This window comes from Ovis canadensis, chromosome 17 (assembly GCF_042477335.2).
Source record: "Ovis canadensis isolate MfBH-ARS-UI-01 breed Bighorn chromosome 17, ARS-UI_OviCan_v2, whole genome shotgun sequence".
NCBI classification, from domain to species: Eukaryota; Metazoa; Chordata; class Mammalia; order Artiodactyla; family Bovidae; genus Ovis; species Ovis canadensis.
This window is the reverse complement of record NC_091261.1, coordinates 68,191,786-68,218,916: the sequence shown is the minus strand read 5'-3', so window position 1 is coordinate 68,218,916 and position 27,131 is coordinate 68,191,786. Positions and strand designations below refer to the sequence as shown.

Here is a 27,131-nt window from a genome sequence, read left to right as displayed (position 1 = left end):
TATTTGGGTAACTGATCTCCTCTTTGAAATTGAAAGCACCACGGAGGTGGGGACCAAGTCAGTGACAAAGGCCTGCACAATGCATGACCCAGAGTGGGAATAATAAACAGTTTTGAATGTTAAGTGAATGAATGAATGAAGGCCAAGTTTCACCACTGAAGCTGGTTGAGCTCCTAGATACCTGGCAGTGTTGGGAGCCTTAGGACACTTGCTCCATCTCCAGGACCTGGACCAGGGTGGGGCAAGTAAGGCACTGGCTGTGGGCGCAAAATTGAGGAGCACCAGCAAACCCAGCAATCAAGATCAAATATTCTAAATTAATTCAGTGTCTCTAAAGAAAAAATTAACACAAAACCGCCATGATGAGCGAAACGTCAAAGCTTTACATAAAGACAGGATCCCACTCTGCACTTGTGTACTTTACCTCACTTGCTTACCCTAATCTCAGCCCTGAACTGGTCCTTGTTTGAGAATTTTGATATATTATGCATCATGGATTTAAAAAGCTAATCTTGATTTTTTTAAATTACATTAAAATACTATTAATTTGATGGTTGATTTTTTTGGTGCTTCCTCCATCAATTTTGCTCCTGAGGCCAGGTCTTATTGTGGAGTTCTTTTACTCTCAAAAAGTGTAAATTTTATTTGTGTTGCTAGCCTCAGCCCTCATAGCTCCATCCCAACTCCAAACTACTTTTGAACTTGAGCTGCGTCAGGTCACATAGTTTTTAATGGTTCCCTCTATTTAAAATTTGCACTCGTAACAATATAGGAAGCGCTTCTGCTCTTTTGCCCTTTGTGTGTGTGTGTGTGCGCGCGTGTTGATCGCTTCAGTCATGTCTGACTCTTTGTGACCCCGTGGACTATAGACCACCAGGCTACTCCGTCCATGAGATTCTCTAGGCAAGAACACTGGAGTGGGTTGCCATTCCCTTCTCTAATTTTGGCCCTTAGGGTTGGAAAATGGATAGGTCCAGGTTGATGGCTTAAAAGGAGTGGAGTAAAGAGGGAAATTTTTAAAGAATTGAAGTATAGTCAATATATATTATTATACATTATAACATGTAATGTGTACAATATAGTGAAAGACATATATGATCACTATAATATGTAAGGTGTACAATAGAGTGATTCATAATTTCTAAAGGTTATATTCCATTTATAGGGATGGAATGTTGTAAAATACTGGCTATACTGGGCTTCCCTGGTGGCAGTAAAGAATCTGCCTGCAGTGTGGGAGACCTGGGTTCAATCCCTGGGTTGGAAAGATCCCCTGGAGGAGGGCATGGCAACCCACTCCAGTATTCTTGCCTGGAGAATCCCATGGACAGAGGAGCCTGGCGGGCTACAGTCCATGGGGTCGCAAAGAGTTGGACAGACTGAGTGACCCAGCACAAAGCACTGGCTATATTCCCTATGTTGTAGAGTATATTCTTGTAGCTTGTTTATTTTATCCATAATGGTTTTTACCTCTTTATCCCCTATCCCTCTATTCAATTCAGTTCAGTTGCTCAGTCGTGTCCGACTCTTTGTGACCCCATGAATCGCAGCACGCCAGGCCTCCCTGTCCATCACCATCTCCCGGAGTTCACTCAGACTCATGTCCATCGAGTCGGTGATGCCATCCAGCCATCTCATCCTGGGTCGTCCCCTTCTCCTCCTGCCCCCAATCCCTCCCAGCATCAGAGTCTTTTCCAATGAGTCAACTTTTCGTATGAGGTGGCCAAAGTACTGGAGCTTCAGCTTTAGCATCAGTCCTTCCAAAGAAATCCCAGGGCTGATCTCCTTCAGAATGGACTGGTTGGATCTCCTTGTAGTCCAAGGGACTCTCAAGAGTCTTCTCCAACACCACAGTTCAAAAGCATCAATTCTTCGGCACTCAGCCTTCTTCACAGCCCAACTCTCACATCCATACATGACCACTGGAAAAACCATAGCCTTGACTTGACGGACCTTAGTCGGCAAAGTAATGTCTCTGCTTTTGAATATGCTATCTAGGTTGGTCATAACTTTTCTCCCAAGGAGTAAGCGTCTTTTAATTTCATGGCTGCATTCACCATCTGCAGTGATTTTGGAGCCCCCCAAAATAAAGTCTGACACTGTTTCTACTGTTTCCCCATCTATTTCCCATGAAGTGATGGGACCAGATGCCATGATCTTCGTTTTCTGAATGTTGAGCTTTAAGCCAACTTTTTCACTCTCCTCTTTCACTTTTATCAAGAGGCTTTTTAGTTCCTCTTCACTTTCTGCCATAAGGGTGGTGTTATCTGCATATCTCAGGTTACTGATATTTCACCTATTCCATCTCCCCACTGGGACCCCCTAGTTTATTCTATCTGTATTCTCTATCTCCTTCTTTTTTGTTATATACACTAGCTTGTTGTATTTTTTAGGTTCTATGACTAAGTGATATCATATAGTATTTGTCTTTCTCTATCTGACTTATAAGGAGGGGGATTTTGATTCAGAAAATATGATGGTCCTTCAGTGGAGAAGGCAATGGCACCCCACTCAAGTACTCTTGCCTGGAAAATCCCATGGGTGGAGGAGCCTGGTAGGCTGCAGTCCATGGGGTCTCTAAGAGTCGGACGCGACTAAGTGACTTCACTTTCAGTTTTCACTTCCCACCTTCCTGCATTAGAGAAGGAAATGGCAACCCACTCCAGTGTTCTTGCCTGGAGAATCCCAGGGACGGGGGAGCCTGGTGGGCTGCCGTCTATGGGGTCGCACAGAATCAGACACAACTGAAGTGACTTAGCAGCAGCAGCAGCAGCTGCTGCTAAAGGAGGGATTACTGATCTCGAGGGAACCTGCTTTGCCTTGGCCCCATGGTAAGGATAGGAACCAAGACCCGCTTTTAGCCTCTGTCTGGGCTGGAGAGACAGGAGGAGCTCCGGGGTTGGGCAGAGGGGGACACTGGATAAACCACTCCCCCACCCTCACCCTCCCCACGCCAGGCCCTCTTACTTGGGGTGCCTGATGGGGACTTCCAGTACCAACTCTGGAGGGATCTGGAAGAGCTCTGGGTCGTTGCCGTTGGCCTGGAGCAGGAGCGGCAGGACATCGAAGCGGCTTCGTGGGGGCTTCCAGCCCTGCTGTATGCAGATCTGCAAGCAGAGCCACCAGGTCAGACCACTGAGCCCCAGGCCCTCCAGAGGCAACAGGGGTGAGAGGAGGGGCAGAGGTCCCAGGGCCCGCCCCCCAGCGGCCCCTTCCTCTGGAGGCTCCGGGCCATGCCACCTCCTACATGAAGTTCTCCCTGATATCATCACGTAACTAGCACAACTTCCCGTGGTTCCACAGGACAGAAGACAAACCCGTCCTCCAGCCCCTCACTTGGTGATGTTTTCTGGGCCTTCCCTGCCCTCTGGGAACTCCCGGAGCAAGGGTTGAACTGACACTTGCATTGGAAGTATTTGCACTCTGTGCCCTGAGTGCAAAGACACGAAGAAAATGTACCAAATTGGATGAGGGCAGATCTCTCAGAATGACCACAGAAAAATGCACCTGTTAGAGCAGCTATCCATTGAAATATAAAGCCAGCCATGTAAGTAATTTAAAAATTTCCAGCAGACACATTTTAAAACGTATTAAAAAAAAAAACCCAAAACCCTAACGCAAAACCAGGCAAAGATAAATTTAAATAATATATTCATTTGAAACAGTTTTAATTTCAATAATATTTAATTAAATAGTTATTAATTATAGCATGATATTGACTATATAAATAGTAGTTGCAGTTTACTAACACTATACTAAAACATTAATATAAAATATTAATAACATAATCAAACACTAAAATATTAATTTTAATATTATATTATTACTATTTATATAAAATATTAATGATATAGAAATATTATATAATATTGATGGCATGTATAACTATATACTATAATATGAATATTTTAACAGGGGCACAGAGGTAAAGAATCCACCTGCCAGTGCAGGAGACAAAGAGTCAGACATGCCTGAATGAGCATGTGCACGCAAGCGCACACGAACACACACACACACACACACACACACACACACGTGGTGTGGTTCAGTCACTAAGTTGTGTCTGACTCTTCTGTGACCTCATGGACCGTAGCCCACCACGCTCCTCTGTCCATGGCATTTCCCAGGCAAGAATACTGAAGTGCGTTGCCATTTCCTTCTCTGGGGGATCTTCCCAACCCAGGAATTGAACCCGTCTTTCTTGCACTGGCAGACAGATTCTTGACCCCTGAGGGAAACCTTATTAACAGTATATTTGGCACTAAAACTAAATATGAAATATATTTATTAATCCAATAAAATATAAAAATATATAATTAAAACACAATTAACTGATTAATGATAAATAATTAATATATTTAACAAAATTAACTATATGTGTTAATACAACAAATGTATTAATTTATTAATAAATAGAAATAGATTAGTCCAATATTACCCACAACATTATTTTTCAGCAAGTAATCAAGATACAGATTACTAATGAGACCTTTCCACTCCTTTTTTGTTCTCCGTCTCAGAGACTGTGTACCTTACAGTTTGGGCATGTTTCATTTGGACTCACAACATTTCATGTGGTCACTGGCTAGGTGCAGCCAGTGGCTGCCATGCTGGGGCTTTCGAAAGTTACAGTTACGTGGTTATGTTTAGAGTGATTCCCTCTGCTGGGCTGGTAGACAGAGGAAGCACAGAAGTATGGGTTTAGGAGAACATGTGGTATCAGTGAGGTTTCTGGGGACAGAAGGAGAGGAAGAGGCTGTGGCATGTCTGTTCTGGCTCCACAAGGACAAGGTGGGCCAAGCATACAGTTAGAGCTCAGCCAGGTGGAGCAGAGAGTCTGGCTGAGCCTAAACGGCACAGGTGTGACTCCTGGTCGCCTTGCTTACAAGCCCCTCCCCAGGATAATAACATTTTAGTAAGAAAAGCTCCCAGCAAATGAAGTCATGAGGGTGGGGGCAGCCCCCTCATGGGGAAGGTACTGGGGTGGAGCATGAGGGTGGTTTGAGGAAAGAAGAAGATGAAGCAGAATGGCGGCTGAGTTGGTGACAAATAAAAGGGGAACCAGGCCTGTATGCCTGTGGTGTTCCAGGCGTGGGGTCTACCTATGATACCTTCTGTGGGCATAGATGCTGGAAGCTTCCAGGCCTTACCTGTGCTACCTGTGTACATCACCACCTGGAAGGAACCTGGATGGGGAGAAGGTGGGGTTCGTGTTCCCAGCGGCTTGCATGAACTGACTTGGGCTGCCAGCAATAGTGGGGTGCTGGAGAGTCAAGTTCATGCGGAGAGGGGTTGCGTCGGTGGGCAGCAATGTTGTACAGAGAAATGAATGAATGGATGAAGGGGATGAGGCTGACATACACCTCACTCAGAAAAGGTGGCGCCAGGGACTCCCTGGTGGCTAGGACTCTGCACTGCCAATGCAGGAGGCTCGAGTTCAATCCCTGGTCAGGGAACTAGATCCTTCATGCCTCAACTAGGAGTTTGCATGGCACAACTTAAGATTCCACATCGACTAAAAGACCCCACATGCAGCAACTAAGACCCAGTGCAGCCAAATAAATATGTATTTTTTAAAAAAGAAAAGATGATGCTAGATATGACTTGCACATATTAGTTCCCCCCTCCTGGGGGAAGGCAGGAGATTTGGCCTGTACTTCTAGCTTTCTCTTTGCTATTGCAGTAGCCTTGGATAATGCATTTGGCCAGTCTGGGTGTGACTCAGTCTACTCATCTGTGAAATGGGACAACAGTTCCCATCATGAGGGTTGGGTGAGGTAATGACATGAAAATGACCAGCTGTAACAGAACCAGCTGGACTGCAGGCAGACAGAGTGGGAGGTCTGGAGGTGAGTAAGCTGCACCTACTGCCTGCTCTCTCTATGATGATATTAAACCAAGAAAAGTCTGGGCATAAAGAGAGTTTGGGGGATGAGAGTCTGGGTGGGGGAGAGGTGGGGGCACCTACCTCCGTGAACTCCACGTTGGCTGGGTCCCCCAGGATGGAGCCATCGGGCTGCTTGTAGCCAGCGTAGCGGATGAGTTGGGAGTTCCAAACGCGGAAGTCATGCTTGCCGTCGGTCCTCTGGGGAAATATGGTGATCGCAGATCTGTGGTGGAGAGAGGAGGACATTTGGCATCGGGGCTGGGCTTGCACTTCAGAGAAAGACTGAAAGAGGAGCTGCTCAGGTCAACTGTGCACAAGGCTCAGGGTGGATTCACATCTGCTTCGAGGCCCCCAGGGCCCATGGAGCAGCTGTTGGAAGGGGTGGGACTCTGCTCTGTCCCTCCACTGACCACTAGGTGAAGAAGGGCAGAGGAAGGGAAGCCCCGGGCCAGCTCGCAGAAGGAAACAAATGCTTCTCCAACTGGAGTCTTTTGAACAATCTTGACTTGGGCCATTTTTCCAGAAAGTTCTTTTGCAGCAGGTAATCCTCAGGGGGAGAAAAAATCATCAGGCTCTGTTTCCTCTTAAGAACTCACCACTGATTCCCAGTTTCAGTCTTTCTTTTACCACCATCATTATTGCCCCAGTTGCTCACCCCCTCTACAGATTTATGATTAATAGCAGATCAACTTTCATTTGTACTGATATTTATTTATTTAAAAACAGTGAAGACTGCCCCTGGCCTCACTCACCCAAACAGGCAACTGTGAGGACTGCCCCTGGCCTCACTCACCCAAACAGGCAACTGTGAGACCCTGTATTATTAGCAAACTGAAGAAAGATGTTGTTGCGTGCAGAAGGCACCTCACTGGAGCGCTGCCCTCTTTTTGTTAAATGGGAGACCAGCAGTTTGGAGAGATGTTCATCATGCGTTATTCTCTTTGGCACCATCAGAAAGATTGAAAAGAAGGAGAGTAACTTTTTGACAAAGTGATTCAATGTAGGGACTTCCCTGGTGGTCCAGTGGTTAAGATTCCGTGTGCCCAAAGCAGGGGGCCTGGGTTCAGTCCCTAGTCAGGGAACTAGATGCCACATGCCACAGCTAAAAGCCAGTGTGGCCAAAAAAAAAAAAAGAGTCATTCAATGTTATCTCTTGCCAGGAGCTCTTGTCACCTGGACTCATCAGTTCCATCCATGGACCAAACCCGAGGCTATGGAAGCCACGTCCTGGCTTACGTCAACATGGGGGTGACATCACAGGTCCAGCTCCATGCTCACAGGTCTGCTCCCATTCATATCTTGCCCTGGAGCCCTGCCCCCGCTGCCTGCCTTGGCTGGAGTCCGTTTCTGCCCTCATGTACCTGATTTCAAGGCCCAACTCAAATCTGCCTTCTTCACACAGCATCGCCTGTCCTATCTGGTTCCCAGGGCCTCCTCTGTGAGCACATTTAGATCTTGCTATCTGCACAAGATCGTATTGCATTTAATTCTGCAGGGAGTGATGTGTCCCACCTTGGGGTGAATCTGGAACCCAGGCTGAAGGTGAAGTCACAGAGGGCCAAAGACGCTCTTAAGAATCTCTTGGCAAGGGTGCTGTATTGTAGATGGACACAGACTGAGTAAAATTGTCAGCCTTTCCCTCCAGTGTTAAAACACATGGCTGTTTGGCTGAGCAGCAGATAACACGTGTTTGTGTTTGTTTGTATTTGTTTACATATATTTTAAAAGTATGTTTAGATACTTCAGAATGACACGCAGTGGGATGGGATGCTTACTGTGTGCAAGAATGAGCCCGGAGGAAGACATGGGACAGCTTTACACTTCCTGTCTCCCAAGTCTCCTGAGCTTGTCATGAAATGGCAAGTCAAATGCCCCATCCTGTTTAAATGTCATCTCTCTCCCTCTCTTATTTTAGATTATTTCTATATATGGCATACATTCTCTTATGGCCTCTCATTGTGTCCACATATGTAGTTTAAAACTTGTTAAAAAAAATCAGCTGAACATTTCATCAATAGAAGGTCTCATTTAGACCTCCACCAATAGAAAATTGAAAAAAGTAAAGGTGCACTGCCTGGCCTGATGACCCCCACCCCAAATCACTCCATCACAGCATCATTTGAAAACTATCAAAATAACTCACAAGCTCTTTGAGGCTAAGACCTTGGCTAGGCCATGCTTTAATGCTTAGGATATGCAGTTGAAGGGAGTTCTTTGTTGTTCTCTGAGGGGCAAGGTCTTTTCGGAAAAAGATCTGAATACTAATTTCCCCAGCAGGCCTTAAATGACAGGCTCTTTCCCACTGGTGGGCTCAGGTGGTAAACACAATTTCCTTCTCAAGGAAGAGACATGTCCAAGAAAAGCCATGCTTAATGCCAATAAGCCACTTCATGGATGAGCTCAGCACAGCCCAAGGGCTTGTGGGAATATCTTTGCAGTGGTCCTGTGCAGCCCCAAGGTGAGGCTGGTCCTCAGTGGCTGGGAACAGATGCAGGGGCAGGACGGAGGGAGTATGTAACAAGTGTCACCGCCTGTCTGTGGGGCCTCAGCTGTTCCTTCTCAGCTACTCCTCTCCCAGCTGAGACTTGCCAGCATGGAAGCCACTAGCTCACATCAGCACCTGTCTGCTTTGGCCTGCACCCCCTGCAGCTTTGTTCTTGGTGGGAGGTAAGAGAAGTCCCAGATGTGGCTCGGCTTGGTGAAACCAGAAATGGTAGTCCCCAGGGCAAAGGAAAGAGACGTTGCATTTGAAACCCCGGAAACCTCGGAGGCAGCTCCAGGCAACAGAGGAGGTGCTGGTGAAAGCGGGTCACCATCAGCAAGGGGGTTTTCCTCTTCCTGGGAATCTGAAACATCTCATCCTGCTTCCTCTAGAGGTTGATATTAAACTGTGGGATGAACGTGACTGTGGTTGCTATACTTCTGCAAACCACGGGGGAGTCTGTGTCTCTTGGGAGAGAAGGCACGTGGAGGTCAGAATGAGGAGGCCAGGCCACCTCTCCCCACGTGGCACTGGCCCCGAGGAAAGAGGGGGAGCAATTCCATGGCAGGGGAGCCAGCTCCAGACTCAAGGGTCAACACTGTGGGGATGTCAGATTCCCTTTCCCCAGGCTGGTTGGCTCACCTGAGGTTCCCTTTGTTGGTGGCATACTTGATGTGGTTACAGATGTAGTTGAACATCCCATGAGCAGTGGTACAGTCTCGGGCATCAAACACCTGTAAGGAGTACAATGTGGGAACGATTGCCTCCTCTTTCCCCATTCAGCCCTGCCCAGGGCAGCCCCCCCGATTGCAGAAGCACGCAGAGCCCACCCTAGCTGCTGCCCCTTAGGGGTAGTGAGCATTTCACTACTGAGCCCTGCCCCCCTGTGTTTATAGTATCTTTTTATATTCTAATAACCGTGGCTAATCAAACCAGGAAAAATCCCCTAAAAGTAGGCACGAGGGGTAGGTGACCACGGGAAGGGAATGCTGAGCAGAGAAGTGACTCGTAATGGGCTGCCTGTATCTCCCGTGAGGTTGCTAGGGATTAGGGACTTCGTCACTTTGCCAACAATGGTCCGTACAGTCAAAGCTATGGTTTTTCCAGTAGTCATGTATGGATGTGAGAGTTGGACCATAAAGAAGGCTGAGGGTGGAAGAATCGGTGCTTTGAAATTGTGGTGCTCAAATGAGAGTCCCTTGGACAGCAAGGAGATCAAACCAGTCAATCCTGAAAGAAATTAACCCTGGATATTCATTGGAAGGACTGGTGCTGAAGCTGAAGCTCCAGTCCTTTGGCCCCCTATTGAGAACAGATGACTCACTGGAAAAGACCCAGATGCTGGGAAAGATTGAGGGCAAGAGGAAAAGGGGGTGACAGAGGATGAGATGGTTGGATGGCATCATCAACTCAATGGACATGAGTTTGAGCAAACTCCGAGAGATAATGTAAGACAGGCAAGCTTGACACGCTGCAGTCCATGGGGTTGCAAAGACTCATACAACTTAGTGACTGAACAACAGCAATAGGGACTTAAAAATAAAACAAACAAAAATCAGACAAACTCCCCCGAGACTGATAACTAATCTATTTCCAACTTACAATTATTCTCCAAGGGAAAAAAATCATACCAGGAGATGCAGAATCTAATGCTTTCAGGGAGTAAGCAAATAACATAAATAAGGAAAGAGAGTAGGTGTAAGACAAAAGGGAGGAATGGGGTCTGTGGTAAATTGGAGAGTATAAGCCCTACCTAGAGACGTCAAGTTCAGTTTTTAAAAAAGATTGCTTTGGCTGAATAAAACATGACTACAAGCCAGATTTGGTCATGATCTGAGAATCTGGGACCCCATGATGACCATCTGATAGCTCACCATGGCCACCAAGGGCCCTTGGTAGAAGCTGACCCCTTTCAAAGCTCATTTCCCCCGCACCAGCTCCCACCAAAGGGCTCTTCACAATATCTGAGCCTGACTACCCACCTGCAGCTTGGACCACTGGATCCTGCCGACGCAGCGGGAGGCATTCCGCCAGGCGTGCTTGGCCCCGTAGATGAGCTCTGTGTCCTTGAGCTGGTAGGTGCTGGTGGTTTCGATCTCTTTGTTCACCTCTTCCAGCCTCTCCATGTGGGCTTTGGAGCCAAACCTGAGGGAAGAGGGAAGGGACACGGGAGCATTACTTTCTCTCCTCAATTAGAGGTTGGTGGAAGGAGTAAGCTATTACAGGAGGCCAGAAGCCACGGAGAGTCTGTGATGTCCAGACATGATAGTTTGTGCATAAAGCAGAGGCTGGCAAATTCAAATGCCTTCAAAGGCCCAAACATGGGACTGACCTGGCTGGGTGGGGACTGTAGCAAACAGGCCAGCCCAAGCCTAGTCTCCAGAGGGCAGCCTCAACTCTGTTCTAGACTGCTGTTGTCTGATCGGGGGCCGGTACTGCCAGATCTTCTTTACAGAGAAACTGGGAATCTGATTTTTAAAGGGAACTCTTCCCATTTCTAAACAAAAATTTAAATTCGTTTTAAAATAAATTCACTTTGAGAAAGTTAAAAAAAATGTTATGAAAAGTTGCAGGCTGACAAAAGGTGTAGAAAATAATATAATGAGCATCTGTGTCCCAAGCCGGAGAAATCATTAATAAACAAGAAAATATTTTACAATTCCTTGGGGACTACTCCTTACCATAGCTCACTTTCTTTCCAGAAGTGGTTGCTATTTTGAATGTAGAGTTTAGCATTCTCATGCTTCTGTCTAGATTTTTGCCACTTGAGCATTTGGTTGACCAAAAAGTTTGTTCAGGTTTTCTGATATTATGGAAAAATGAATGAACTTTCTGGCCAGCCCAATATATATCCCCCTAAATCATGTATAAATTAAAATAAAAGTAAAAAGTCGCTCAGTCGTGTCCGACTCTTTGCCACCCCATGGACCGCAGCCTACCAGGCTCCTCCATCCATGGGATTCTCCAGGCAAGGATACTGGAGTGGGTTGCCATAGTATTATTTTTTATGAATGGTGCTGTCCTAAATGTATCTTCTATAATAGATACACTGTATCTATTGAGTAGAATGTATCTATCTTTTCTTTCCTTTGCTCAAAGTTATTTGTGAGCTTCATTTCCATGAACACGCAGAGCTTTAACACGCTCATTCTCATAGCTGTATAATATTCCATTACAGAAACTGCCACAGTTCACTTACACATTCTCCTAACAATGGAGTTGAGGTTATTTCCAGCTGGGTGCTTAATTTCATTTTTTCCCATAATAACTATGCTTCAGTGAACATTCTTATGCTGACCTTGTGAACAAGTGTGAGAGTTTCTTTCGGGAATATACCCAGGTGTGAAATTGCTTGAAGAGTTTCAAATTTAAGAGACATTCTTCAGGCTAAACAAAAACATTTCTAGGGGCCAGATCTGGCCCTTGTACAGGACCAGCCCCAATTTTCGACCTTTGTGCATGGCGGGCAGAGGTGCTATGCTCAGTCTTGGTTCAACTGTCTGCAGAGTTGGACCTGAAGTCTTTGTACCCAGTACTGGGGCACCCGAGTGTAGACATGAACTTGCCTTTTAATTGATGAGTAGTACTGATCAATGAACTCTTTGGCAAGAGGAAAGAGCTGTTCTTTCGTGCGGACGTCTTCAGGCTTTCGTATTTGCTGAGAAGGGAGCATGACGGACCCCATACAGATATGCTCAGTGCATCCCGTTCCCTGGAAGGAAAAGAGGTTTGGGCTGTTACCTAGTTTCACCCAAGTGTGGCACGTGTAGGGCTGTGGACTTGGCTAGACATTCGTGGTAGAGTTTCCCCGGCCTTTAATTCCCAAAGTGAATTTCTCACGTACCAGCTTCCAGTCACTGTTGTACCTGGTGATTAGCCCAGGTAAGGAGAAGATAACTAGCATTTTAGTGTGTGTGTTAGTCACTGAGTCATGTCTGACTCTTCGCGACCCCATGGACTGTAGTCCATCAGGCTCCTTGGTCCACGGGATGCTCCACAGGCAAGAATACTGCAGTGGGTTGCCATTTCTTCTCCAGGGGATCTTCCTGACCCAGGTATCGAACCCAGGTCTCCTGCATTTCAGACAGACTCTTTCCCATCTGAGTCACATCTGAGTTAGGGGAAGCCCTAATCAGCATTTTAAGGTTCTGTAATTATTTGCTCTACTCAGTGAGGGGGGTGGTGAAGAGAGGGGCTTTATGACTGTCATTCTCTGGGAATCAGAACCATTGATGCTGAATCTCCTAATATTAAAAAAAAATTGTTTTTTTGGCTGCACGATGCAGCATGTAAGATCTTAGTTATCAACCAGGGATCGAACCCATGTCCCTTCATTGGAAGCATAGAGTCATAACCACTGGGCCATCAGCGGAGACCCCTCCCAACTATTTTTTGATCCCATGTTGATCAAGAAGGACTAGTAGAGTGATCACAGTAGCTCTTTTGAACAGGTCTACAGGATGTTGATTGCAGAAAATCGCCCCAATTCTTTCCCTCCATCTATTCACGCCCTTTACTATGTGACTTTACAGCAATTCTCATCAAGAGGTGAAGCCTCCTCCCTCTCCTTTTGAATCTGAGCTGGTTTGGGCCAACAGAAAATGGCAGAGTGACACTGTGCCCATTCTGATTCTAGGTCTCAAGATATCTTATATGTTTCTGCTCATTCTCTCAGGACCCTGCATCCAGGGCATGGAGGAGACCAAGCTACCTTACTGGAGGTTGAGAGGCCCTATGGCACAGAGCTGACCCCTCAGAGAATCACAGAAGCATGAGATCAACAGAAGCATGAGAACCACCCTGCCAATCTGTAGGTCCTGGAAAATAGGAGTAGTTGCTTTCAGTTCAGTTCAGTTCAGTTCAGTTGCTCAGTCATGTCCGACTCTTTGTGAGTAGTTGCTTTAGGTCATTAATTTTGGGGTGGTTTGTTACACTGTGATAGCTTACTGATACAACATTCCTCCAAGCGTTAGTTGCTCAGTCACGCCTGACCCTTTGCGACCCCATGGACTGCAGCCCACCAGGCTCCTCTGTCCATGGGATTTTCCAGGCAAGAATACTGGAGTAGGTTGCCATTTCCTTCTCCAGGAGATCTTCCCCACCCAGGGATAGAACCCGAGTCTCCTGCACTGGAGGCAGATTCTGAGGGAAGCCCGCTTTCTACAATATAAAAAAACTGACTGATTGACTTTACAATATATAAAAATTTAGAGGACAGCCTGATAACTAAGAAGGGTTTGTTCAAAACTCCATCAGTGGTTGGATAGTGAGATGTAAAAAGAGTGTACTTAGGAGAAGCAATCCCCTTTTGGGTACAGGGGACAGAAATAAATAGTATTTGCACAGCTAAGTATCTACCAGTGGTTCTCAAATGGGGGTGTATTTCCCACCCAGGGCACATCTAACAATATCTGGAGACATATTTGGTTGTCACAACCAGCATCTGGTGGGCACAGGTCAGGGCTGATGCTCAACTTTCCACAATGCACAGGATGGTCCCCACAACGAGAATTATCCTGTCCCATGTGTGGATATTGCTGGGGTTGAGAAAAGCCTGGTCTCCCCCCGTGCTGGGATACTCACCAACGTGCTCTTGAGGTGGAGGGTGTCAGAGAGAACCACGTCGGTCTCCCAGTTCTTGACCTTGAGGAAGCGAGGGCACTTGGAGGGGCTGCCATTCTTCGTGGGAGACTGTTTCCCCGAGGCAGAGGGCTGCAGGAGAGAATGAAGATGCATATTAGGCACTGGAAGACTGTCCCCACTGGGGTGGGAAGAGGTGGTGTTCTTCCTGGAATCTGCCCCTAGTCACCGCCTGTCTGTGACTCTGGGGTGGACATGTGCAAGGTGCCTGGGACCTGGTCCCTCTGCCCGGACAGAAGGAGGTGCCATGGAAGAATGTCTCATGTTCCGTCCTGGGGAGAGGGGTCAGGAGCTCAGAGGCTGGTCTCTCTGGCCTCTAGCGCAAGGTCTGGCACGTAGCTGGGACTCAGTGAATGCTTGTTGAATGAATGAGTAACTGAAGGAACACTGTCAGTCTCTCAAAATGGTAACAGCCCTCAGGGCTGAGGAATCAAACCTGAGGCTGGGTTAAGTTACTTGGATTTTTGGGCTGTCCTGCCATAGTCCAAACTCACCATTTTTGGCAAATACTAGGGAAACAAGAAGTTTAAGTGAGAAAGGTTTGAAGCATAGCATGCTCAGCCATGTCTGACTCTTTGTGACCCCATGGCTTATCCCTCCAGGCTCCTCTGTCCATGGGATTCTCCAGGCCAGAATACTGAAGTGTGTAGCGGTTCCCTTCTCCAGGGGATCTTCCTGACCCAGGGATTGAACTCTGGTCTCCTGCATTGGCAGATGAATTCTTTCCCACCGTGCCCCCTGGGAAGCCCTTGAAGCATAGGATACCTTCCTCCAATTCCAGGTTTCTGTTTTTCAAAATGGCCAAGCATGTCCCTGCTCAGGGCCTTTGCACATACTGTCCTCTCCATCCTGAACATCTTCAGCCCCCCCATTTGTCTTCACCTCTGTAAGCAAATTTCCCAGTAGGTGAGAGGGGAAAGGCCTGGCTGACAAATGTTGCCCATCTATTTTAAGCCTCACTGATAAGGCTCACTTCTGTTCTTGGGTATTTCTGAGTGGTCGTCTACCAGCCTGGAGAGAGGTGTGCTCGTGCATCAGAAGAGCATCAGCAGCTCTAAGGGAGAGGCGTCAGGCATACCCTGATGCAACAGCTGAGCAAGGGAGGAGAGAGGATGAGACAGTGTTGAGTGACACTCATGCCTAAGAGTGGCGTAGTGGGCAGTGACCTAGAGCCAGGGTATTCACACATTCAAATTGTATCTCTTGAGCACCTACTATGTGCTAGGCACTGCTAGGTGCTGGGGACACCGAGGTGAACAAGGCAGTCAGGATCCTTGCTCTTCTGGAGCACTGTTTTTGGAGAAGTGGAGATAAATAATAAGTAAACTAATACATGGATGACATAATTTCAGGAGGTGATAAGAATACAATACAGAGAGAAGTAATGGTAACAAAGTGGAGGGGGGGCGGGAGGCACAGTTTGCAAAGGCCCTGAGGCAGGGATGAGCTTGTAAGCTTAAAGGACCAGCAAGGAGGCCAGTGTGGCTGGGGTGTTTGAGTGTGAATGAATACAAAGGAGATGAAATCAGAAAGGAGGCAGGATCCACATCTCATCAGCATGGAGGTGCTCAGGCTGCTGAGAGAGCCATGAATTAGGACTGAATTGGGTTAAGTCTGGGACAGAAATCACAGAGAACCCTGAAGGACAACTATTGAAAACTAACATCCACTGGACACTTGCTATGTGCCAAGCAACCACCTTATCATCCCCATTTTACAGATGAGGAAACTGAGGCACAGAGAAGTTAACCGAGTTGAACAAGATTGCAGAACTTGTTCATAAACTGGAGCCAGGAGTCAAGTCCTGGCAGTCTGGCTCTCTAACCATGCCCTCCACTGTTTGGCCACTCTGCCTCTTGGCCATCAGGTACAATCCCCTCACTCACTCACTCATTCATTCGTTCACCCAGCACAGGTTTACTGAATATCTCCCGTGTTCCAGGCAAGTCAGTAAGGGCAAGGGCTACAGTAACAAACACAACAGACATGATCTGTGCCCTCATGGAGTTTATGTGGCCCAGTGGGGATGATGATTGAATGAACTATTATCATTGAATGAAATGAGTATCATAATCTGGGATGTCAGCAGTGTGCAGGGGACTGTGAAAGCACTCAGAAGGGGCATCTGACCAGGGTCATTTGACTTCTAAGTCGAGACCTGTTAATCAGGTCAAGAAGAGGGAGCAGAGTCTTGTTGGTAGAGAAGTGAGAGGCATAGCCACCTTTCTGCCAGGGGAGCGCTCTGCTAAAGCATCCGTGCCGCCATGTTGGATCTTGGGGAATGGGAGGCAAGTGCCAGCATATGCCGCCACTAAAGACTGCCAGACAGTGCAGGGAGCGAGAGCAAAGAACAAAAGGAAGGTACTATGACTCATGATCTTCCAGATCCACTTGTCCCCAGCGGCTCTCATCTCGGTGTTGGGTACCAACATCCACCCACCGCCTGTGCACGCCACAGGAAGGAACTGTCCTGAACATCATCTTCTTTATCCCCCACACCCAGACCATCCCAGACTTGCATCCACTTAGCCTTCTAAATGGCTCCAGAATCCTCATTCTCTCCATCTACTGTGTAGCACTCTATCCAAGCTTCCACCACCTTTCATGCGGGTGATTGCCACAGCCTCCTAAATGCTAGCCACTCCTCATCACTGCTGGTGTCATTATTCTACTACCAGAACAACTTGTAGCCCTACCGCAACTGTGCATGCGTGCTAAATCACTTCAGCCATGCCCAACTCTTTGCAACCCCCGTGGACTGTGGCCCACAAGACTCCTCTGTCCATGGGGATTCTCCAGGCCAGAATACTGGAGTGGGTTGCCATGCCCTCCTCCAGGGCATCTTCCCGATCCAGAGATTGAACCCACGTCTCTTACGTCTCCTGCATTGGCAGGTGGGTTCTTTACCGCTAGTGCCACCTGGGAAGCCCTGTTATGACTGCTGCTGCTTTAAGTGTTACTACTGCACTATCACCCTGGGAGCAGGAGAAGGATTGGAATGAATTCTTCCCTCCATTCCCTATCTGCCCTTCTATTCCGCTAAACTCTTAAGTTCTTTTACTTATGTCCCCACACGAAGCCATGTACAGACGACTCTACTTCCTTTGAAGGTCTAGACGTCCTGAACTTCTTTATTTAGGATTCTATTTCCACTCCCGTCTCTCCCAGCAGATGTCCAGGTGATGGAGGTTGCCTCTAGGTGGGCCTTTCTGATTAGAAGTTCCTCTGATCATGCCAGCAATCTGCGTCCTTAGGAAAATAAAATCCTCCCTTGTCCATATGGGAGGCACCCTAGCCATCCTCCCTAAATATTGGGCATCACTTAGTCAGTAAAGAAACTCTCTCTTGACACCCTAGAGTTTGAGGAGCAGCTACAATCCCAGAGTGGGGATAACAGACATTGTGTTGGCATTTGGGGTCAGGCCCAGGGCCCGTGGAGGTGACAGAGGGGCAGAAGGCAGCGGTGAGGGGAGCCTGACAAGGTGGGAGGAAGCCGGAAGTCTTCACAGGCAGGGCGGATGGAGAGAGATACAGGCAATCAAAGAGGCCATCTGTTGAGGGTCCAGATGTGCAAGGGGTGGTCATTACGAGACAACTAATTGGGGGCCCAGGCATGAGCCATGCCACTCTCCGCCCCGGGCTGTGTGAAGGGCACACTTGAAACCAGGCATTAGGAGGCCTCTGGCAGGGCTGTTGTGCTTGAGTTTTGATGTTTTAATTAGCCACCAGTAATATTAGATGACTCAGGAGGGGACAAACGAGGAGATTAATATAGCAGTCGGGGGCCCGGCGTGGGGGATGCAAATGACTTTTCTGAGTGGGGACTGAAGTGCTTGGTCTAAAGACTCAGGTTAGTGGCACTTGTGGGTTGTTAGGCTGGCGACAGGGCACAAGCGGGCTTGGGAACACAGTGTGTTCTTCCCTGGATTTGGGTTCAGGGTAGACTGTGAAAGCTTTTCAGGTGGTGGGAGACACTGACTCTACTTCAGTGGGTTCAACAGGAGGACTCCTTGGTGCCTGCTCCTAAATTTGAAAGCAGGCTCTGAGCTCCTGGGTGTTTCAAAGGCTTTGTCAACACCTCTTCACTCTGGGAGTCTTTAGAGAGGTCCTGAGGAAATGGAAGGAAATGATCTTGCAGCCCAAGAGGAGACAGCAGGTGAGGTGTTGTCAGCCTTGGGCTCTGAGCCAGGAATTCAGCTTGTAGGATCCCTGGCAACTTGATTTCCACACCCCCTCCATGCCTCCCTTCCTCCTCTCTTTCAGCAAATACACGCTGAGTACCTACTGCCTGTTATGGACCTGTGTTCTAGGCTCTACTGTGATCCCCACTCTCTTGGCAGCAGCATCCTGCAGCCGCGTGCTCTGAAGCAGGGGTTTGCAGACGGTGGCCCATGGGCCACAGCTGGTCTACCCTCTCTTTTGGTATAGCCCATGGGCTAAGATGGAGAAGGCAATGGCACCCCACTCCAGTACTCTTGCCTGGAAAATCCCATGGACGGAGGAGCCTGGTAGGCTGCAGTCCATGGGGTCGCTAAGAGTCAGACATGACTGAATGACTTCACTTTCACTTTCATGCATTGGAGAAGGAAATGGCAACCCACTCCAGTGTTCTTGCCTGGAGAACCCCAGGGACGGGGGAGCCTAGTGGGAGGCCATCTATGGCGTCACACAGAGTCAGACACGACTGAAGTGACTTAGCAGCAGCAGCATGGGCTAAGAATGGTTTTCCCATTTTAAACTTGTTGAATAAAACAGTCAAAAGAAGGATAATGCTCCATGACATGTGAAAGTTAGATGATGCTTAAATTTCTGTGTCTATAAATAAAGCTTTATTGGCACCCAGCCACCCTCATTTGTTTCCATATTGCCTATGGCTGCTTTTGAGATACAATGGCAGAGTGGGGGTAGTTGAGATGGAGATTCAGATGGAATGGTCCACAAAGTCACATATATTTCCTATTACCTCCTACCCAGGAAAACTTTACAGACTCTTGATCAAAAGGATTGAATTCCAGTGGCTGAAAGCTAACCTATCTTTCTTAGGTCTCCATTAACTTAAACATTAGTTATCTTTTTTATACATGTGAAAGTGAAAGTGTTAGTTACTCAGTGGTGTCTGACTCTTTGTGACCCCAGGGACAGAGGAGCCTGGCAGGCTACAGTCCATGGGATTTTCCAGGCAAGGATACTGGAGTGGGCTGCCATTCCCTTCTCCAAGGAATCGTTCTGACTCAGGGGTCAAACCTGCCTCTCTTCTGTCTCCTGTATTGGCAGGCGGGTTCTTTACCAGCAGTGGATACATGTCAATCCCAGTCTCCCAATTCCTCCCACCCCTTTTCCCCCTTGGTATCCATACATTTGTTCTCTACATCTGTGTCTCTATTTCTGCTTTGCAAATAAGATCATCTCTATAATTTTCTAGATTCCACATATATGTGTTAATATACTATATTTGTTTTTTCCTTTCTGACTTTTTTCACTTTGTATGACAGTCTCTAGCTAGGTCCATTCACATCTCTACAAATGACCCAATTCCATTCCTTTTTATGGCTGAGTAATATTCCAGTGTGTGTGTATGTGTGTGTACACACATCATATCTTCTTTATACATGTATCTTTATAGATGTTTGTATATAGATACCACTTTTTGCCAACACATCAATCATTTTGCTCTACCTCCAGTGCCAAGCCGGAGAAGGCGATGGCACCCACTCCAGTGCTCTTGCCTGGAAAATCCCATGGACAGAGGAACCTGGTAGGCTTCAGTCCATGGGGTCGCTAAGAAGCAGACACGACTGAGTGACTTCACTTTCACTTTTCACTTTTACGCATTGGAGAAGGAAATGGCACCCCACTCCAGTGTTCTTGCCTGGAGAATCCCAGCGACGGGGGAGCCTGGTGGGTTGCCGTCTATGGGATCGCACAGAATCGGACACGACTGAAGTGACTTAGCAGCAGCAGCAGCAGTGCCTGTTCAACAAACATTTGAGGTCTGCTATGGACTGAACTGTATCCTCTCAAATTCATATGTTGAAGCTCCAACTCCCATTGTGACATATTTGGAGACAGGGCTTTTAGAAGGTAATTAAGGTTAAATGAGGTCACAAGGGTGGACCCTAATCTGCTAGGATTAGGGGTCTTCTATGAATAGGAAGAGACAGCTATTTCTTTGAGTGCACAGGCTGTTTAAGGACACGATGAAGGTGGCCGGCTACAAGCCAGGAAGAGAGCCCTCACTGAAGGTGACCACACTGGTACCCTGACTTTGTTTGTTTGTGGTTTTTTTTTTTTTGGTACCCTGACTTTGGATCTCTACCCTCCATAACCGTGAGAAATAATTTTCTATTGTTTAAGCTGCTGGGTCTATGGTATATTATTATGGCAGCCTGAGCTATTTAACATAAGATCTAAGTGTATTTCTAAACTGTGGAGTCCCTTAAATGCTAAGCTGAAAGCTTTGGCCTTGAATGAGTAGACAGTGAGAACCCCTGAAGCTGCCCGGTGAAGAGGGTGGCCTTATCAAGGCCATTTTAGGAAATACATGAGTGCAAGGACTGTAGGAGGGAGAGGGTGGAGGCTGAGAGGCCCAAAAGGGGGCTGCTGCACCAGCGCAGGGGGCCAGGAGAGTGGAAATGCAGCAGTGGTAGCAGATGACAGGAAGGGAGGAGACGGGAGTTGGGGTGTCAGGAGCAGGACAAGAGCTCTGTGGCTTGAGAGGATGGGAGAGAAAAGAGCAAGTCAACACTGACGCAGAGACTTCCCATCTGGGTAAGTGGGAGGATGTGAGGCTTTTAGCAGAAGCTGGGAAGTAAGGAGCTAAGGTAAGGGGAATGTGGAGGATTTTAAGGCTGGAAGACAGACACTAGACATCCGAATCCTGGTGGTCTACAAAGAGAGGGCAGGCACCCTGTCCTCCTTCAATTGTGGGCAGGAGGCTCACAATGAAATCGGGACAAGAGCTTGACAGAAAGGAGGGAGGGAGGGAGGTACCTATGCACCACAGAACATCTTAGGATGTCCCTCCAGTGCATACGTTGATGTCCTAACCCCCAGGATCTCCAAATGTGAGAGTCTTTAAAGCAGCAATTAAGTTAAAATAAGGTCGTTAAAGTGGCCCTAATCCAATATGACTCGTGTCCTTACAAAAAGGGGGAAATCAGGAGACAGACGTGCACACAGGGAGAACGCCACATGAACATGAAGACTGTCACCTGCAAGCTGAGGACAGGAGCCTGGAGCAGAACTTTTGCTCACCGCCCTCAGAGGGAACGAGCCCTGTAGCCACTTTGATCTCAGACTTCTGGGTTTCCAGACTCAGACAATAAATTCTGATTGTTGAAGCCACACAGTTTATGGTGCTTCCTCTAGAAAACAGCTTGAGGAGATGAATCCAGGCGCTGAGGCCCAAACCTGTTCAAAGCGAGCCAGTTCTTATTTCTTTCACTGTTGGTACCAGCGCCAGCTCCTCCCTCTGAGGCCTGCAGCAACTTGCCCTGCTTGGCTTGCTCTAAAATGAGGGCAGCACGCTGGGGCTGAGCCAGGCAGCGGGCCATCCACACCAGGGGCCAGATGCCACACACCATGCCACAGCCCCTTTGCTGCAGCTCCAGGCCATGCTGCTCCAGTCTGTGGGCCCCACCTTTTAGAGCCGCGAGCGTACCTATTAGGAGCTGTGGCAGCTCAGGTTCTAGAACCACGGGCCTGCAAACCAGCAGGTACGCACCCATCCATGCAATTAAAAAATTGCTACTTATAAAACTTAACCAACAGTGTTAAGTAAACTGGAGTATAATTTCCTTGCAGTGAATTCAAAGCATGATTTCTAAAGTGATTCATTCTTTATAATAACTCCACAGAAGCTTGAAATCGCTTATTCTTCACCCCTCCTCTCTCTTTCCCCCCTGTTCAGTGGTCCATGTTCTCTATGGAGGATGGTTACAGAAGGGAGTGCTTGGGAGTCAGATTCATCATGGTTTGGGTTCACAGACAAGAGCCTCTGGAGATGAGGAGTTTTGTTTGTTTGTTTTGGCCATCCTGTGGCATGCAGGATCTTAGTTCCTCAACCAGGGATTGAACTCATGCCCCCAGCAGTAGAAGCACTGGGTCTTAACCACTGGACCCAAGGGGTCTTTAAGTTAGATTGTTGATGCTTTCTCCAAATGAGGTGATGCTTACAATCATGATGATCTCACAAGATAATTAGATTATTAGACAACTTTAAACCTGATCCCATTACCAGATCAGAATGTACACGTGCCTTATGAATTAATTTTGAGAAATCCTGTGATTATCTTGGGGCCCATCCCTCTTATATTGCATTGTACTGTGTGTGTTTATTAAAAGCATTACACTGCTGATTGTAAATATTTAAAATGTATAGCAGAAATAGAGACAGAGATGTAGAGAACAAACTTATGGATACCATGGGGGCAGGGGGGAGTGGGATAAATTAGGGGATTGGGATTGATGTATACACACTACTATGTACCAAACATATAATTAATGAGAACCTACTATATAAACCCTACTTGATGCTCTGTGGTGACCTAAATGGGAAGGAAATTTAAAAAAAGAGGGGATATATGTATATATAGAGCTGATTCACTTTGCTGTACAGTTGAAAGTAACACAACCTTGTAAGGCAACTATACTGCAAAAAAGTTTTTTTTAATTAAAAAAATGCACAACAAGCTTTGTGATTATGTTTTGGACTTTTTACCTTTTAAAACATCCTGGGACCCTCAGAAAATAGAAGTGGGTTGTGGCTCTGTGGGCCTCTGGGAATCTCCGTGTGAAGGGAGTTTTGACAACTGACATCCATTTGTAAAGAGAGGAAGGAAAAAATGACTTTGATCAAGGGAAAGAATCTGAATATGGTTTGAAGCAATAAATGAGCATACAGAATGTCACTGTCCTTCTCGGACAACACTCAAACAGCCTGTGTTGAATATGCACGCTCAGTCACTCAGTCATGTCTAACTCTGCGACCCCATGGACTGTAGCCCACCAGACTCCTCTGTCCATGGTGCTTCCCAGGCAAGAACACTGGAGGGGGCTGCCATACCCAGGGATGGAACCTGGGTCTCCTGCATCTCCTGCATTGGCAGATGGATTCTTTACCACTGCGCCATCTGGGAAGCCCCTCCATTGAATATGCTCACTGTTAAAATAGACAGTTAGCAAAATATGTGGAAATTCCAGAAGGGCTGAACCCAAACACCCATCAATTCAGGCCCCACTTCCTGGTTCCACCCTGCCTCTGACGGGAACAGATGGAAGGGACATGGAAGGCTGGTCCCCTGACTAAGTGACCTGTAAAGACCCTGGAGGTCACTGGGCAGGTGATGGTCCGGGTGGAGGGATGTGAAACATCAGCAAGGCTGGGGTTCCGTGCCAGTGGGAACTGAGGGGCTTTGTTCAATATAAATTCCTGGAAAGCATCCCTTTGTGCCTATTGGAGGGTGCTCCGGGAACCCTCAAACAGGTGGAGGAAGGGGTGGAACATGCTTTTTGGAAAATCTGACCTGAGTGTCTCACTTCAGCCATGAGCCAGATCAAGGCCAAGGATGCCTGGCCAGATACAGTTGGGGGCAGAAAAGGGCTTAATCACAGCTTCTAGTAGGGATTGGGACACTCTCCCAGAGAGCAATGAGGTTCAAAGTAGAAGAGGTCTCTCAAGTACTTAGAGACAGGCTTAGCGCAGGGAGTAGTGAGCAGGCGCCCCCAAAGAGTCAACGTAAATGCGGCCAACGGAATCTGCTGGAGCCAGGCAGGGGGCACCCTGTGTGGCATGTCTGCGCATGATTCTACAGAACCCCAAAATCATGGTGTGCCGACTACTGTGTATGTGTCTGTGTCTGGAGCTTGTCTAGGGAGTGGGAGTTTCTGGACACTGAGACAAATATGTATGTTTCAGTTCTGAACTAATGTCTAGGTTCTGAACTCAAGGGCTGTGATTTCAATTTCATTTTGAGTGACATCTATTAAATGCCTATTGTGTGCCTCCTCTAGGCTAGGCCACTGCGTACCCACTGGTTCCTGGATTCCTCATGGTAACCTGTTTTTCCGATGAGGAAATGGAGGCTCTGAGATGTAAAGTGACTGTCCCTAAATTAATAACTGACAGGCCACAGAGCTGGGCATGGACTCCAGTCCCTCGAAGTTCCCATTTTTTCCCCCATCCAGGTCTTTACTGCCTCCCTCCTCTGCATATTCCTAGAGTCTGGCCCCAGAAGATGAAGACTGAATGCTACATTGACCTGAATGATTGACAAGGATGACGATGTCGCCATAAAGGCAAAGAGGTGTGCCTTTGCCACCAAGACTCTGTGGGTCGTCACCTGCCCTTTCTGGGCCATAAGGGTGTCACCTTCAGCCTCACATGAGCAATATAACCATTGGCAATACTCCTTTACCTAAATACACAGTATAATGCCTAGAGCAGCAATATGATAATTAGCCAAATAACAATAATGAACTTTTTATGAAGCACTTATTCTGTGCAAGGCCTTGTAGAGTTGAGAGTGGGCTATAGGGCTCTATGACCTGGGTTCAAGTCCCATCTTGCCCACTTACAAGTCAAATGACCTTCCTCGAGCTATTAAACTCTCTGGGCCTCAGTTTATTCATCTGTAAAATGGGAGCAGTAACAGGAAGTAACCCAAGAGCAGTAACCCAACTCCATTGGGTTGGGTTGGAGATTAAATGAGATTGTGGATCTAAACTGCTTGACACAATGTCTGCCATTGCTCAATACATATTATTTCTTATCATGAATAGCAGATGTAATCATTTTGTATGGTATCTTATTTCTTCTTCCTCACAACTCCACGAGCCTATTATCCACTATGAGCTTCAGTGTGGATGCTAATCAGCTGTTTGACCAAGGTCACCGGGAGGAGGAGACCAAACCTGGGTTGACCCGAGCTGAGATCGTGACCCCAGTGCTGTGGGTGAGCCCAGGGAATAGAACGGCCGCACCCCCACAAGGTGGTATTGTTGTCAGCGTTATTGTTATTTTTATCCTGACATCATTAGCGTGCAGTGAGTCAGGGCTGACTTAGAAAGCTTCCCTGAAGCATGCTGGGTTGTTGCTGAGAAGCAGAGGGTTGGGCTGGTTTGCCTTCATCCAGACACAGCTTGGAGGGGTCTGGCTGCCTGCTTTCGGTCTTCAGCAAAGCCAGCAATACTGGCTGCTTGGGGTGCTTGCTCCTGAAGAGAGGGGCTCTGGACACCTCTGACCCTCTGAAGATTGGGAAACCATAAGCACTCCCCTTTATGCCTTATCATTTGGAGGTCTGCAGAGAGGCTAGTCGGGGAGGCCGACACTTCCCTGGAAGGAGGGAAAAGCTTCTCAACAGATTTTGACATTTTGAAAGGCAACAAGCCCTATGTCCCCAGGGGTGAGGAAATGCCAGCTTGCTGATGAGGTGGTGGGGATGGGGTGGGCAGGGAGATTTTGAAATGAAAATCAACTCTCTGACTATCTGGCTGCCTTTGTCAGCAAGAGGCTGGAGAGAGGGGCAGTGGGCTAAGTAAGAAAGAAGAACCCAAATGGAAATGCCACTTCCCCCAGACCCAAGACCTCTCACACTCACTAAGGGTTGGACGGATACTTAATTTGCATATGAAAATAGACATTCTACCTCCAAGCAAGACACAGTTCCACTCCTACCCCTTAGGGAAGCAAATCAGGCAGGCAAGAGAAATAGGTGCTTAATAAGAAAGGAAGCAGAGAAGGGCTTGAATCAAATCCTAAGGTTTTGTGGGAAGAATGAGCAAATAGCACTTTCTTACTAATCTAGGGGAACGTTTCCACTTAGGAGGGTTATTATGTACGGGGCTTTGAGGATGGTGTCAATACTCAAACTGGCTCAGGTGGAATTAGCATCAGAGACAACCTCAGCAACCAAATAACAATCCTTAGTAAGAAAAAGAAACATAATTTGTCAGCCCTGGCAGTTTCTTTTAAAACTATAATGCTTTCCCCAACTTTCTTCTAGGCAAACTCCTACATGATCTTCAAAACCCAGATCAAAAAGTCACCTCTTCTGGTAAATCTTTTCTTATGCCTGCCGAGGTATTTATGGCCCCATAGTGTATTGTGCCCCTCTCTATTTTAGGACTAATTGCACTGTCCCTGTGTGTTATCTCCCCACATGCATGCATGAAGGTCTTGAGGGCAGGGAGGGCCAAGTTTGCTCGCTTATGCTTCTACCCCAGAGTTGCGTGTGTGGCAGTATTGAGTGACTAGGTATCTGTGTGATGGGTGAACGGATTCATTCTATCCACCAGTGCAGGCCAGATACAACTTGTCAGGGGATGTTAAAGATAAGCATCCCCAAGTCATTCATACGCTATGTTCTAGTGACCAGGGATTTGGGTCTCACTGGCTCTACCCACTGCTGACCCAACAAGAGAAATGACCACTAGGTATAGGTGCGCATCTCAGATTTCTGAGGCTAACTTAAGAGAAGGTGCTTCTACGGCAGAATTCCTGTTGAATTTGGCCAAACAAGAGTATCAGGGAGAATGGGGCAGACCATAATATTCCTTCAGGGACTTAACAGTTGTCGGAGTCAGGAGGTCCTTTTTCCTGTCTAGCCTGCATCTCTCCCACTTCACCTGGGCTCTGTTGCCTTTTGCCATGTCTTTGCCGGGAAAATGCAGACCAGCTGCTCCTCCACCAGCTCCTATTGGCAGGTAGTAGCTGGGCCTCTCTTTGTGTTATTAACAATGCTCCCCCCTCCCTGGATGTCTAAAAAGCAGCAAATGTGGGTTACAACTGGACAGAAGGGAGCCGATTCCAGGCGCTGCAGGTAAAGTGGCTTTGGGCAGATAGAGAAGAGGCTGAACATAGGAGCTGGTCTTTCAGGCCAGAAAGAAAATCACTGGGTTTCCTATTAATTTGCTTCACCTGGGAAATGTTTCTGAGCCCTATGGCTGTGGAGGTGTCTAGCAGGAGACAGCCGAGCTGTTTGCTTAGCTCTGGGACTTCAATATAACTGAGCACTTGGGTCTCTGCTTCCTTTTAGCTCTATTTCTGAGAGGCATTTGGAAAATTGAGCCTCAGACAGCAGAGCCTGGATAATCTCACAGGCCAGTGATTTTGAAGCTTATTTT

At 47.4% G+C, this 27,131-nt stretch overlaps 1 protein-coding gene across 2 annotated transcripts in view; it reads right to left on the bottom strand.

Annotated features, from left to right (window-relative positions):
- The window catches only part of NOS1 (nitric oxide synthase 1), a 94,132-nt gene that overhangs the window by 47,501 nt on the left and 19,500 nt on the right, over nt 1-27,131 (bottom strand). For both annotated transcript variants that reach the window (XM_069556602.1, XM_069556601.1), the window contains exons 3-8: nt 13,953-14,081; nt 11,936-12,081; nt 10,352-10,514; nt 9,012-9,103; nt 5,969-6,110; nt 2,968-3,107 (exon numbers count right to left, since the gene is read on the bottom strand). In XM_069556602.1, coding sequence (XP_069412703.1) covers nt 2,968-3,107; nt 5,969-6,110; nt 9,012-9,103; nt 10,352-10,514; nt 11,936-12,081; nt 13,953-14,081 — 812 coding nt within the window. The remainder of the gene's footprint in view (nt 1-2,967; nt 3,108-5,968; nt 6,111-9,011; nt 9,104-10,351; nt 10,515-11,935; nt 12,082-13,952; nt 14,082-27,131) is intronic.